Here is a 15472-nt window from a genome sequence, read left to right as displayed (position 1 = left end):
CCTTTTCCTCGAACCTTCCCCCAAGCAGATGCGTGGCGTGCAGCATCTAGTAGGTATCAGCCATCAATGCTCATTGAAGCAAGCCCACAAATTGTGCATGGAGAGTGATTTTCTTCCCTGCCTCCGTCTTTTCCCCATAACACTAGAATACGGGGGTTTGCCACTGAGGAGGCGAGGTCTGAGGAAGGAGAGGGTGGGGTCAGGCGGCAAATCTGGCTTGCAGAACAGGGGTTTCCCATGCCTGCCCTACGGTAAAAAGGCTTTCCCCTCTCGTGGCAGGGCCTTAATGCTGCAATTCAGTTAGCCCCTTACTGTTGGAAAGTGAGTCACTCTCTCCTCCAACGTTGTAACAAATTTGGCAGGGTATTTGCCGGTCATTTTTAATGTGGAACTGGTGCTGAGTGATGGAAGAGACCTTAAGGTCAGTTGCCGCTGGGACTCCCCTCCCACCCCCAAGATGCTTGCAGAGTGGCCAACCCAGCTGGAGCGGAAGGTGACTTCTAGTTTTTGAACCGTTTCACTTTAACCTAGTTTCCTTCTTTGCTTTGCAGGGCTCCATGTTCTCTCTGGCGCTGAAATGCCTTATTAGTCTCTCTACGGTCATTTTGCTGGGACTCATCATCGCATACCACACTCGGGAAGTCCAGGTATGTACCTGTGGTTCTGGAGTTGATATGGGACATTTTCCCTTATATATATGACCAGTGCTTTGCTGTTGGCTTTTTTAATAGGCTTCAGCCGAACAGTCTGGTATAGTGTTAGATTTGAGCTGGAGAAGTAGGGTTCGAATCATTCACGAAACTCACTGGGTGATCTTGTCCTTTATTTATTTATTTATTACACTTCTATACCGCCCAATAGCCGGAGCTCTCTGGGCGGTTCACAAAAATTAAAACCATTCAAAGTATAAAACAGCAGTAGAAAACCATAATATAAAATACAATATAAAAGCTCAACCAGATCAAAACAGCAGCAATGCAAAATTACAAATTTAAAACACCAAGTTAAAATGTATTTATAGAGTGTTAAAATGCTGGGAGAATAAAAAGGCCTTCACCTGGTGTCTAAAGGCATATAATGTAGGTGCCAAGCGAACCTCCTTAGGGAGCTCATTCCACAGCTGGGGTGCCACAGCAGAGAAGGTCTTTCTCCTGGTAACCACCTGTCTCACTTCCTTTGGCAGGGGCTCGCTTATGTAGCCAGAATGGCCCCACCCATGTGGAAGGGGGGGAGTCAGAAGGCATGTAGAGGGCAGGGGGAACCCCACTATTTTCAGGAGTACGAAAATATTACAAAGAAAACACCCTAATGGGAGGAACTCAAAAATATCCCATTTGGGGCATGGGGTGGGGAAAACCTGAAAACCAGATGGGAGGGGCAATGGAATATCCTGGAGGAAGGCATGGGGGACTGGAACAGTAAACAGAAGCATTCTGCACTGCAAAGTTTTGTTGCAGTTCATGCTTGTAGATATAAATCTGCATACTTTTGTAACCCTTGGGTCGGTACCCAGGGCCGGGTTCTATGTCTAGGGGTTGTTTGTTTTTCCCTTAAGGTTAGCTCAGGCTCAAGCCCCCACCCAGGAAACCTGGGACACCAATTTAGAGATGTCTGAGTAGCAACCTCACCCACACACCTGAGGTATAAGTACTGGTATTTATTCAGTTTGACAACAAGCAACAAAAATAGAACATGGGAAACAACCTTTTGATTAACACATTTCCCTCCCAAGGTCTAGGTAGGCCGATGGAAGCCTGTGTCCTTTAGCCTTATTCACAAGCCCAGGAGACAGTGAATGAATAGGGATCCTCCAGGCATGCAATAAGGTGGATGGTAGGTGGCAGCAAACAGGAACTGGGGTGCGCTGCAAAGAGAGCTGATTCAGCAGGCCCAAACCAGGAACTGGGGTGCGCTGCAAAGAGAGCTGATTCAGCAGGCCCAAACCAGGAACTGGGGTGCGCTGCAAAGAGAGCTGATTCAGCAGGCCCAAACCAGGAACTGGGGTGCGCTGCAAAGAGAGCTGATTCAGCAGGCCCAAACCAGGAACTGGGGTGCGCTGCAAAGAGAGCTGATTCAGCAGGCCCAAAACAGGAACTGGGGTGCGCTGCAAAGAGAGCTGATTCAGTAGGCCCAAACCAGGAACTGGGGTGCGCTGCAAAGAGAGCTGATTCAGCAGGCCCAAACCAGGAACTGGGGTGCGCTGCAAAGAGAGCTGATTCAGTAGGCCCAAACCAGGAACTGGGGTGCGCTGCAAAGAGAGCTGATTCAGCAGGCCCAAACCAGGAACTGGGGTGCGCTGCAAAGAGAGCTGATTCAGCAGGCCCAAACCAGGAACTGGGGTGCGCTGCAAAGAGAGCTGATTCAGCAGGCCCAAAACAGGAACTGGGGTGCGCTGCAAAGAGAGCTGATTCAGTAGGCCCAAACCAGGAACTGGGGTGCGCTGCAAAGAGAGCTGATTCAGCAGGCCCAAACCAGGAACTGGGGTGCGCTGCAAAGAGAGCTGATTCAGTAGGCCCAAACCAGGAACTGGGGTGCGCTGCAAAGAGAGCTGATTCAGCAGGCCCAAACCAGGAACTGGGGTGCGCTGCAAAGAGAGCTGATTCAGTAGGCCCAAACCAGGAACTGGGGTGCGCTGCAAAGAGAGCTGATTCAGCAGGCCCAAACCAGGAACTGGGGTGCGCTGCAAAGAGAGCTGATTCAGTAGGCCCAAACCAGGAACTGGGGTGCGCTGCAAAGAGAGCTGATTCAGCAGGCCCAAAACAGGAACTGGGGTGCGCTGCAAAGAGAGCTGATTCAGCAGGCCCAAACCAGGAACTGGGGTGCGCTGCAAAGAGAGCTGATTCAGCAGGCCCAAACCAGGAACTGGGGTGCGCTGCAAAGAGAGCTGATTCAGCAGGCCCAAACCAGGAACTGGGGTGCGCTGCAAAGAGAGCTGATTCAGCAGGCCCAAACCAGGAACTGGGGTGCGCTGCAAAGAGAGCTGATTCAGCAGGCCCAAAACAGGAACTGGGGTGCGCTGCAAAGAGAGCTGATTCAGTAGGCCCAAACCAGGAACTGGGGTGCGCTGCAAAGAGAGCTGATTCAGCAGGCCCAAACCAGGAACTGGGGTGCGCTGCAAAGAGAGCTGATTCAGCAGGCCCAAACCAGGAACTGGGGTGCGCTGCAAAGAGAGCTGATTCAGCAGGCCCAAAACAGGAACTGGGGTGCGCTGCAAAGAGAGCTGATTCAGCAGGCCCAAAACAACTGGGGTGCGCTGCAAAGAGAGCTGATTCAGCAGGCCCAAAACAACTGGGGTGCGCTGCAAAGAGAGCTGATTCAGCAGGCCCAAAACAGGAACTGGGGTGCGCTGCAAAGAGAGCTGATTCAGCAGGCCCAAAACAGGAACCACTTCCAACACTAACCATGTCAAAGTTCAGCTCCTCCTTCTGCAGCAAGAGACTGTTGCATGCACAACACTGTATGCAAATGAGCTCCTTCATGTTAGGGCATGTTTTCCCTGCTCCCCCCCTACCGGGTGGCGTGTACTCATTTCTCTACTGCTTTACACTTTCTTTGGGTGACTACCCACCTTCCTGAGCTACAGTCCCACCATCTTCTGGTAAAACAACTTTGATAGCGTGCAATTGCTGAAAAGTCAAATGTGTCGGCAAGTTTGATTCTGTTCATTCGGGACGCAGTTGGGACCGAGGTTTTCTCTCCCGCGACAGGTGCAAAGTTTGCATGCCAAAGCTCTCGGAAATTGACCGCTCTTGGCAATAGTCATGGTGCTTTCCTTGTATATGTTTTGCTTTGCCGAGATCATCCTGGACTATCGTTTTGGAATATCGTAGCCTTTGGGCCACCCTGTTTCCGGGTCTCCACCCCCCTCTCTGTGCTGGAGCGTGTCGGTATATCTGCTAGCTGAGGAGAACACTGGTGCATCTGTCAAAGTGGGCACCAGTCCACAAAAGCGTATGCTGCAATAAATCTATTAGTCATTACCGTGCTGCAAATTTGTATGACACAACGCCATGGCTTCCCCCCTGGAAACTACAGGCGAGGGCACAGCTATGCATAGCAGAAAGAAACAGAGATGGGGTGGGGGCATATTTAAAGGATGGCGTGAGGCCGGCAGGAGTGCAGCGCGGTTTGTAGAGTTGTTAGGGTGCAACCTGGATCTCTTCAAAGTGTGGGGTAGTGGTTAGAGCATTGGACATGGGGAGATCCAGCTTCTAGTTCTGCTGAAAGTTATGTGAATTCTGTTTAATTATAAGCCCTTATCACCTTATATAAGGGCTAATACTCTGAACTGTCTTGTTACTCCTTGGGGATTGCCCTGGGAATTAAAAGTTGAACAAGTCTACAAAAAGGGACTCCCGGAGTATTCAGTGCACCAAGCAGGATTGAGCTGCAAGCAAGAAATCCATATTTGTTGTTGTGGTGGTTGCACAAAGAAGGACAGACTGGCATATTTCTGTGTTTGAATGTTTAGTAAAGACATGTTTTGTTAAAGATATCTATCTATCTAGATATAGATGTAGATATAGATATATATTCTTTGCAAGTTTGTTCTAATTAAGCCCCATAGAACCCACAGTAGGAGAAGTTATACGGGCAGTCCCTGACTCTCTGCGTAACCTACCTCACAGGGTTGTCGTGAGGTTAAAAATGGAGGGCAGAAGAGACCATGTAAGGCACCTTGGATTCCTTACAAGAGGTTAAAAAGGCCCTCGTTCCAATCTAGCAAAGCCGTTCTTATAGATTTTCACTTCATTTCTTATTCCGTTTATAAGAACGGTCTTGCTAGATTGGAATGAGGGCCTGCCCTGAGATGCAATAGGTGTGTGAGTGTGTGTGTGCGTTGTGGGGGGGGGGAGCTCACCTGTTGGATTTTGGCAGCCCCCGCCTCCCCACCCCAGCCTCCTAGCTTTGCCAGCCGAGTGCCTTGCCTTGCCGGGCCTGGAGACGGCTGCCATGGAAACCGGATTCCTCCCTGCCTCTCTCTCTCTCTCTCTCTCCCTCCCTCTGCACTGCCTCCCTCAAATTTGGGTGTGGCGGCTGTGTCTTTAGAGAGCACTTTTTGGGGCCTGTATGCTGCTGAAGGTGCACGTGTGCGTGTGTGGTTCCATTTGCTCTGCGTTTTCTCTCCCCGCTGCAGCGAGCGTGCTGCTTTTTAGTCATCAGACACTTGGACCACGGAGGCCCCTGCGCTTCTGTGGGAAGAGCCCAGCAGGATGGGATCTTCCGTGGCCGAGTGGGTGGCGGCAGCTAGGCCAAAACCTTTTTGTCGCTGCTGCTGGGTTGCCATGGTTACCGAAGGCGCCGATGCCGTTCCACGGCACGGAGAGCTTCTCTTTTCATATATATTTTGGGGGGGTTGCCTTGTCTTCTCCTACACAGGCCAAGTACTCTAATTTGGGATTTCTTGAGGGGCCATTCAACTGCACCCGTAATCCCCCATGGGATGCATGTCGACCCCATAGGACTTTGTCCTACCAGGGTTTCCCCCCTCAAATTTCGCCCCTGGGCATATCCATTGGGTCTTGCCTCTGAGTGCATGCAGAGTGCATCTCGGAAGGCATCGCAATTTAAGCGGAGCATAAGGTGGGGTGGTGTATGTCCAAGTTGAAGGTGAGGAGAGCAAGAAAGAGAAGTTAAACCAGGCTGGGGGGGGGGCGGAAATGAGGACCACGGGGCTTCGGCGGCATTTTGGATGGAATTCCAGTTGATGTGGCTAGTTGTCTAGGAATAGGGTGGCCATCCGACAGTTCGCACATTCCTCATCCCTGCAGTAAGTAATTTAAAAGACAGTATGTATGCATCCCGCTTTTCTATCCACCACAGGGCAGTTTTGACACCCGCCTGAAACATGGAACTAAAAATTGTGAGCAGGCAATTGAAATTAAAACGGATTTAAATGGGGAACGTTTAATGGATCAGTTTCCCTGAATACCATCCAAAAAAAGTGTCCTAATATGCCATCTAAAACTTGTCAGTGAGAAAGAAAAAATGGAAATACAATACATACTATAAACAATATAGCGTCTGCACAAAAGACAAGTATTTACATTATCTAACGTGGCTGAAGGGTATCATTTTAAACAGAGAGCAAGTTTGTTATTAAATATCTGAGAGAAGAAAACAATTAAACAGTTTGTCAAAAAACAGCTAAATTTCACCTCTTTCTTGGTCAGAGTATAACAGGGGAAAACTTATCTGTCAATTTCCAAGTTGTATCTGGATACTGACAGACGCAAATGTATCTGACATTTATATCTGTCAATCTCCACCCTAATAAAGACAATGGCAGGTGTGGGAAACATTTTTCCAAAAATCCCTGGGGTGGGGGGGGAGCAGTATGTTTAAAAACAAAACAAACCGGTCTAGCAAAATATTTATTTTTTTAAAAAAACTTGGGTTTTCCCCAAGGAATGTTTAAAAGAAAAATTGGGTGTTTCTGCTTTCTTTCCCCAATATTTTCCACAAGCCTTCACATCCCTACAAACATATGATAACTTCATTGAGAGATCTGCCTCAGCTACTGGTTTGCTACCAGGCCAGGTTTAAGATTTTGGTATTGACTTACGACATAGAAGTCCGAACGTATCCGAACATAAAGACCAACTCTGGCCTGCTTGCATTGGCTGCCTGTATGTTTCTGAGCTTGATTCAAGGTGCTGGTTTAAATCTATAAAGCCTTACACAGCTCGGGACTGCAACACCTGACATCCCCATACGCTACGCTCAACATCTAAAGTCTGACCCTGGATGCCTGCTCCAATAGAGGCTCGGAAGGCAGCAGCAAGGGAGAGGGCCTTCTCAGTGGTGGCTCCCCCATTTTGCAATGATCTCCCAGATGAAGCCCGCCTGGCGCCACCATTGCTAGTTTTTTGGTGCCAGGTCAACACTTTTTTCTTTTTGCAGGCATTTATTTATTTATTTATTTATTTTATTTTATTACATTTATATACCGCCCCACACCCGAAGCTCTCTGGGCGGTTTACAACGATTTAGCAGCATGTGATGAGTTTTAATCAATCCAGGGTCTGTTTTTACACATTGTCTTTGTGTATATTGTGTGTTTGTAGGTGGGCTTTTTAATGTTTTTTTTAAATTTGCATTTTGTATTTTTCATGTTTTTTTATCCTTCGTGAACTGCCCAGAGAGCTTTTAACTATGGGGCGGTATAGAAATGTAGATGATGATGACGATGATGATGATGATGCCATAGCGTAGACAGCTTGGGACCTATATACCTGAGAGATTGCCTACTCCCATATAGAGCTGCCCAAACACTGCAGTCATCTTCAAAGTATCTCTTGCTTGTCCTACTTCTTGCAGAAGCTCACCTGGCAACAATCCAGAGTGGAGTTATCTCTGTATCGGTGCCAATGGTTTGGAGTAAACTTCCCCCACATATAAGACAGGCACTGGCCTGGTTGTAGTTTCGGCCCATGCGAGAGACTTTTTCATTTACCTCAACATTTCAAGGCTTGCAACACCAGCTGCTGGGATGTTATTCTTTATTTATTTCCTGTATTTTTATCCCGCTCCTCAGCCCAAAAGGCTCTCAGAGCAACTTAGGTATAGTCAGTAAAACAACAGCGTCCCTGCCTGCTGGCTTACAAGCTAAAAAGACACGACACACGAGGAAGAAGGGCTGGGGACGGAAAAGGAAAAAACACACACCCAAAGTAGTCTTTCAGCTGAGCTGGTGGAGAGGCCTCACTTCCCTTCTCTCAAACCTGTTTTAAGTTGTTCTTAACCACTAAGTATGTCAGTGAATTTGCGGTGTTATTATAACTGAGTATTTTATTTTGTATTTAGAATTTCCTTAGGTTTTTGTTTTTGTTTTATTCTTGGATACCACTTGGAAATGGTGTCATGACATACTGAGAATGAATGAACTGTGACGTCGGTGCACAGTTAGGTAGTGATGAAAAAATGTGTGATCTGAGATTCTCTTTTGCGTGCAGTGCTTCAAGCCGTAGGAATCCCAACTGCCTTCCTTTATATCTGCCCACCTCGGTCAATTACCAGCTCTGAAAGACCCCCCCCCCCAAAAAAGAGGAGGGGGAACCAGTGATTTCCCCCTTCTTCTCCCTCCCTTTCTCCCTCTGCAACCAGCAATTCCTTACAGATCCACCATTGCTACGGTCATCTCGACCTCTCAGTTTCCTCTTCCTCTCCCCACGGATTTTATTAGCACCATAGCATGCCAGAAAAGCAACGGGAAGGAATGACTCCTTTGGGTGTATTTTGTTGCCTGTTAAACAGAGATCTCCACCAGATGGAATTGCTTCTCGGTCGACAGCCCTCCTGGCGTGAATCTCTATGAGGTGGCCTGCATGTCGTGTCTTCCCACTCCTGCATTCCCGTTGTCCTGTTTCCACATCTTTTTGAGATCCTTTTTTTGTGTGAAGTTCGCGCAGAAAATCCGCCTGTGCGTTGGTATGAATCCCCCACCGCCAAAATACCAATTTTTGCGCACAACTTTGTCTGAAGCATGCCGTTTTTGCAAGCGGTTCTTTCCCGCTATAACACATTATTGTACGTTGTTTTGACCTTGTATGCAATTCTTCTACAAACCTCTTCAAAGCACCTCTGTCCTTCTGAGTTTCTTTCGCTGAGACAAGGCAGGTACGAACAGGGCAGTGTTAACATTTTAGTACCTGGCGGTCCCATCGAGTGAAATGGTCCCCTGTGATGCAGAGTGGAACATTTCCCACAGAAAAAAATCCAGTGTGGAACTTCTTTTTTCCGTAGAAACTTTTTCCATGTGTTACGCTCATTAATAAGGTAGAGGGACCGCTGCCGGCTTTATTCTGGAGAAAAGGGGGCTTAGCTGTAGGAATTCTTGCCAGCCAGCTGGGCTGATACAGGATATCTGCTTGCCATTTGGAGAAGGGAAAGAGAGACAGAAGACACCTTAAACCATATCTTTAACCGTGGTGGTTAAGCCAGAAAGCCAGGCCATGTTCAGAAGACACCTTAAACTACGGCTTTAACCATGGTGAATAAGGCTTTTTGCTTTATTCACCATGGTTAAAGCCGTGGTTTAAGGTGTCTTTTGAACGCAGCCCGGCTTTCTGGCTTAACCACTGTGGTTAAAACTATGGTTTAAGGCGTCTTCTGAATGGGGCCCACGTGTGTGTGTTTGCTTCAAGCCAGGTGAGCTGCAGCCTCCCCAAACGCCTCACTAAGCAACACGGTTCTCTCCACGAAGCTCTGCTTACGAAGTGAATCTGCTTGCATCGTTTTCCGGCAAGAAATCCCCTCTGCTCGTACTGAAACCTCCCCCCCCCCTTTGGCTTATGTCCCTGTTTGCATTACCGCCCCCCGGCTAGCTTTGCAATGACCGCCCAGTGTCAGCCATGGAATTTACATTCCGGAATGGGCACGGCGGCCCAGGGATCTCGTCCCCTGTTTTACTTATTTATGACATAATTATACCACCCAATAGCAAAACCTCTCCCCCACCCCTATGGGAGTGACTGTGCCAAACAGAGTTTTGTAACTTCAAAAGAACTTGAAGGTGTGTAAACGACCCAGAGAGTGGTTTGAAATTTTGTTTTGTTGAGTGTGTGTGTATTTTAAATGAGTAGTCTTTAAAAAAACAGGCCCAAGTTTCAGGAAGGCTGGGTCAGAGGAGATGAAGGCTGTCGTCGGACAAATACAGCTCTGAGCCCCCACTTTTAGGCCGGGTCTAGATTTAAATGCTGTCTTAAGATGCCTTCTGAATCAGTGTTTCTAACAAGGGTATGTTGGCTGTCTCTTTGTTGAACACACACGGCCCCTTGCTCTTCTGCTCTTGCCTCTGCGTTGATTTGATTTGTGATGCCCGTGATGGATTGCGGCGTTTAAAGCATCGTGTTCTATTTGGGAGTGAGCTGTCTGTATTAATTTGGAGTGAGTCCACTTTGTTGCTTGTTGTTTTAGAGGCTCCCTCCCCTCCCGCCTTCGGAAGGGGGCTGGGGGGGGGGGATAGAGAAGTGGGGGGAGGTAAAGGGACTCATTTGTATGTGTCACACAGCTGTCAGTAAGCATAAGGCCAAGGGAGAAGTGGAACGGGGGGGGGGGGGGGACAGAAGCCTTGGGGGTGGGGAGGGAGGGCCGTAGCTCAGTGGTAGAGTCCTTGCTTGGCAAACAGAAGGTTCCAGATCCAGCTGAAAGAACCTCCTAGCAGAGAAGACACTTCTCAAAGTAGGCAATACTGAGCTAGGTAGGCAAAGAATCTCACCCTGTCTTTGTGGGGAGAGGCAAGGAGAGGAGGGGCTTCATAAATGTGAGTCCTGGAAAGTCTGAATTAATACTTTGTGAACCGCCCAGAGAGCTTCGGCTATTGGGCGGTATAAAAATGTAATTAATAAATAAATAAATAAATAAATACTTTCTGTTTTGTTTTTGTACTTTTCCAATCTATCCTAAGCTAATAATCAAGGTGAGAATTCTTTCGAGCATGTGCAAAGTGCTTTCTGTTCGCTGCTCTGTGACCTTAGCCGCCGCCACCTCCACTTATCTGGGATTAAGGGAGAGGTGGTGGTCGACCCTGCGCATCTAAGTTTAGGGGGTCCTCCCAGCACAGGCAGGCAGCGTGATCTTGTGGCAGTCGTGAACTCTTGCCTCCCGTGCCTGGCCTTGTAGAAATGAATCACTGTGTAGGAAGCGGGTCAGAGAGGACTAAGAAACAGATGGGGACCAGGGATGTGGCAAAGGGTTCCCCCGCTGCCACACGCACGGTCTAGCGGAAGCAGCGCTCACAGGGATGTGATGCCAGCACTTTTTTATTAGCAGGGACGCTGACATTATCTGCCCCCACTCCAGATTTCCCATTGAGCTTAGCTGCAGTCCTCACAGTAGTGCTTAGGATGGGGTGGAGGTGTGTGTTTTCCCAGCCAGTGTGGTGTAGTGGTTAGAGCGTCAGGCTGGGACTTGGGAGATCCAGGTTCTAATCTTCACTCCGCCTTGAAGTGCCCACCTGGTGACTGGTTCTCAATCTAACCTACCTCACAGGGTTGTTGTGATGATAAAATTGGGAGGGGTGGAGGAGAAGGAGGACCATGTAGGCTGCCTTGGGCTCCTTGGAGGAAAAAAAAACAATAATAAATAACTAAATAGCTCCCTGATGTAATCCAAGCTATTTTGGGGTGACTTAGTCTTGAACGTGCAATTGCAACCCACTTGCTTTGCCAAAAACAAATGCTCCTGGTGAAGACGAAAATCGCTAGAACCGGTTTTGTTGATCTGGATCGATGCAGGTGCTTGAATGTTTGGACACTCCTTAGGGCGAATGGCTGTCATGATGAGCGTTGGCGCTTCCACGTTGGCACTACCCCATGGTTGCCACTCGCTCCACAAGTTTCTAGTCCTCTATGTTTCCATGCTTTACTAGCCTGCCTTCCTGCACCCCGCCAGACTTCGTGGTGCCCGAATGGCCTGCTACAGCCTTCCCCAAACTGATGCAATCCAGACGTTTTTGACCTCCCATAATCCCTGACAGTGGGCCATGTCGACCAGGGATGATGGAGGTTGTAGTCCAGTGCATGATGGGCATGCTCTGTAAGTAGAAAGAATGAGATCCCTTTTTCCCAGGTGTGCAAACATCCCTTGCCCTGCCTGCTTTCTAGAGCCTATGTGGGCGGGTGTGGAAATGGCTATTTCCAAGTGTGGGTGTTTGTGTGTGAGTGTGAGATTCAGCCAAGGTTGGCTGGTGTGCGCTCGCACGACAGTGCACAGATGGCCATCGCTGTAACAATGCTCAGACCCGTCGCCCTTTCAACTTGGCTGCTCGGGGAGAGGAATAAGCTTTGAGTAACTAAACATAAACCCAACAGCTGTGCAGGCCACTTAATCCACCCCACCCTGCGCCAAGCATCTGCTTTTGCTGCTCTTCGGGGCTGCCCTTCCCTTCCAGGCCTTGCAAACCACAAGCCGCCAGGAAAGTCTGGATTCTGCGTTTCAGCCACCGTGAAAGACTGGATTTTGTGTTGATATTCTGGAGTGTGGAAAGAGACAGCGTCGGGTTGTGGTTAGAGCAGGGCTGGGCAGGGCGGGGAGTGGAGTCAGCAACTGGTGCCTTCCAGATGATCTTGGACTACAATCCCCATAATCCCTGGCTGGGGCTTCTGGAACAGGTAGTCCAAAACATCTGGAGGGCATCAGGTAGCTGATTTAAAGGAATGTCTATTTCATTCATTTGTTTGTTTGTGAAGATTTAGTTCCTTATTTATTTTATTTGCATTGCACCTTTCTACTCCCAAAAATAGCCCGGAACCAATTAGAATAGATTAAAACAATAAAAACAATACATTAAAATGCAATAAAAATGTAACAGTTACAACAGTTTCTTTTTGAAAAGTAATTCAGATCAGCACCCAACCGAGCCGATTCACTTACAATCTAAAGGCCTTGTTAAATAATACTGTCTTTGCCTGCTGGGGGAAAGCGAGGATTCATAATAAGGAAGATGAATAATAAGGCAGCCTGCTGCCCTCGGGTATGCAGTCTCAAAGGCATGGCACTAAAGGAAAAGGGATCGGGAGGGAGGAGGGGGGAAAGAGAGAGCAGAACTCAGGCACAGGTTCCTACGTTTCACAGTTCTCATAAGTGCTCTTTGTGGTAGTGAAAGGCAAGACAAGTTCTGCGTGGGTTGTTCCTTCTTTGGTTGGTGTGTAGGGCAACGTTGATCACGCAGGGAGGTTCAGTGGTCTTGAGTTCTCCGGCTGCTGGGAAGGCTAGAATCTGCAGTCCTAGGGAGCTGTGTGTTCCTTTCAGCAGGGGGGTGCGTGTGAAGCGACCTCCCTGCAGTATCTCCCTTTCTGGCCCCTGGAGAATCCTAGGAGGTTTTGTGGGCTGTGTGGCCACTTTAGATATATTAACTTGCAGGAGGGAGGGAGGTTGCTAGGAAAGATGTCCCTTGCAGGAAGCCGTTTCCTTGGGTTCCCACCCTCCCACTTCATTTTGTTTTGTTTCATTGAAAATACGCCGCTCCACCAGCCGATGTGAATCTTAACCAGGCAATTACTTTCTCTGTCTTTCAAGGGCTGCATGATGAAGCTGGGTGTTCCCTGCTGCAAGATCAGCAGACATCCACGCTGAGCCCGGAATTGATTTGGGGAAGGCGGTGGTCATGAAAGCAAAGCAGGTTTGCCGGGGTGTGTGTGTTGGTGAGTCTAGGACTCCCGGCTTCCCAGCGGAGGAGATGGGGCAAAACAGCAGCCCCAGGCCTTGGCTACAGCCGGCCGTTGGCGCTATGTTTAGTTTGGGCCAAAGCTCACATTGAGTTTGAGTCCTAGAATCCCTCTCTCTCTCTCTCTCTCTGTGGGTGTGGGTGCGTTTTCCTCCTCGGGCACCCACGTTCTGAGATGCTTGTGAAGTTTGTGGGAACGCCCACCCACCCTTATACCTTTTTAGCAGAAATGAGCAAAGGGTGGGTACAACTCAGTCTGCTTTCCCCAACCGGGTGCCCTCTGGGTGTTTAGGACAACTCTCACCATTCATGTCCGTTGGAGAGGCTGGCTGAGGATCATGGGAGCTGTGATCTGACACAGATGGAGAGAATCATAGAATAGCAGAGTTGGAAGGGGCCTACAAGGCCATCGAGTCCAACCCCCTGCTCAATGCAGGAATCCACCCTTGTGTGATTCCACTGGCTTTCAGGGAACCCTTTTGCTACGACCGCCTGTAGCGTCTTGCGTTCCGCAGAACGAAATATTTATACTGGGGCTCAGTTCTCTGATATACCCATCCCCAAGCAGGCGCATATGTCAGTTCACGTTCGATGAGGTCCATAAATTGGCGGAGACCCCGCAATGTCCTATATTGTCTGCAGCTGAGAGGACCGTGGGCGGTAAAACGTGTCTATAAACCTTTTTATCTTTATCTTTTTATTCGGCCTAGGCCCTTTTTAATAGCAGACTCCAGGCGGAGACTTTTAGTCGAAACAGGTTTGGTTTGACTTGGTCCTGATGAGCGTACAAAAGTAGCCTTGGGAAACATTGCTGGGGAACATAGGTGGGAGAGTGCTGTTGCACCCGTGTTCTGCTTGTGAGTGCCCAGTTGACAGCTGGTTGGCCACTGTGTGAACAGAGTGCTGGACTAGAAGGACCCTTGGTCTGATCCAGCAGGGCTCTTTTGACATTCTTATGAGCCTCCAGATCCAGTGGAAGTCTATCCCGGAATTCTAGTTGCTTGGAGGAAGAGACAGGGGAGGGTTGCTGCCGTTGAGCCTCCCTGCTTGTTGGCTTTTTCTAACTCTTAAAGTGTCAGGAAGAGAAGGGTCTTTCCAATCTGTTTAGCTGGAGGTGCTGAGGATGGAACCGGAGACCTCCCAGGCCGAGACCACAGCCCCGGGTGACGTTTCCTTCTTCCAGGGATGAGCTCTCCCTGGCTTTGAATGTCAGGTTCTGGGACTTGCGCCTGGTTGAAATCAAGCTCTGAAGCAGGAGAGGGAATCCTTGCATGGCATGTCCTTCCTCTCTCTCTCCCTCTCCCTCCCACTCTCGTTTAATTATCACTTCACTCTGGGCGATTCCGAGCGGGTTTCCGTGGAAATGAAATGGCAATCCCACCGCAGCCGCCAGAGCGCCGTACAATCTCAGCCCTCGCCATCCGGGGAGCAGGCTGTCAGGCGAGCTCTGGGTGTCAGCCAGGCGCGATCCGTTTGTTTACGCCACGAATGGTGAACCACGCAAAAAAGGGGAGGGCTTCCGACGGGGCAGCCAAAGCACGCTGCTCTCTGTGGTTTACTGCTTCTCCGTGTTGCTGCTTCTTGGGGGTTGTAGTGGGGAGGACATTGGGATTGAGGCTCTTGCTTATTTTATTTATTTGCTACATTTATTGACCTCCCTTTCCCCTCCAAGGAGCCCAAGGCGGCATAACTGATGCTCCTCCTCCTCCTCCCTGTGAGGAAGGTGAGGTTTCGTGATGACCGAGTGAGGACTACAACCCAGTCCATCACTCTAACCGCTAGACCCCTCTGGCAACGCTGGGGGCCAAGATGGATGAATTCGGAGGCGTGGATCCATCCAGGCGGGTTTCTAGTAGGGCTGTGCACGGACTCCCTGAACCGCTTCGTGGCCCGATCTGCAACTTTCGGATCGGGCTGATCTGCTTCAGGTCGATCTGACCCTCCCATGCTCCACTCTGTGGGGCGAGATCTGGAAGGGTGGATTGAGATTTTGCCCCCCTTCCCTACTTACTTGCCTCCGTGGCGGACGGCAGAGGCAGGTAAGTGGGGAAGGGCCCCCAAAATGGAGGCCGAATAAGCCCCCCCTGCCCCCTTACCTGGCTCTGCCACCATCACTGCATGGACTGTGGCGGAGCCAGGTGAGCCCCCTCCCCCCCTTACCTGCATTCAGAGCTCCGGATGGAGGCGAACCGCTTCGCCTCAATCCGCCGCTCCCCCGACCCAGTCTGGACCTGCCTTTGGCAGAGGTGGATCAGGCCGCTCTGCTCCGGATTCGCGATCTGAATCGGAGCGGAGCACAGCCCT

At 49.5% G+C, this 15472-nt stretch overlaps 1 protein-coding gene across 1 annotated transcript in view; it reads left to right on the top strand.

Annotated features, from left to right (window-relative positions):
* Window positions 1-15472, top strand: part of KCNN3 (potassium calcium-activated channel subfamily N member 3) — a 65191-nt gene that overhangs the window by 13448 nt on the left and 36271 nt on the right. The window contains exon 2 of the mRNA XM_063146260.1: window positions 552-647. Coding sequence (XP_063002330.1) covers window positions 552-647 — 96 coding nt within the window. The remainder of the gene's footprint in view (window positions 1-551; window positions 648-15472) is intronic.

Source organism: Elgaria multicarinata, chromosome 21 (genome assembly GCF_023053635.1).
Source record: "Elgaria multicarinata webbii isolate HBS135686 ecotype San Diego chromosome 21, rElgMul1.1.pri, whole genome shotgun sequence".
Lineage (NCBI taxonomy): Eukaryota > Metazoa > Chordata > Lepidosauria > Squamata > Anguidae > Elgaria > Elgaria multicarinata.
The sequence above is the reverse complement of the archived record's forward strand: the minus strand, read 5'-3'. Positions and strand labels throughout refer to the sequence as shown.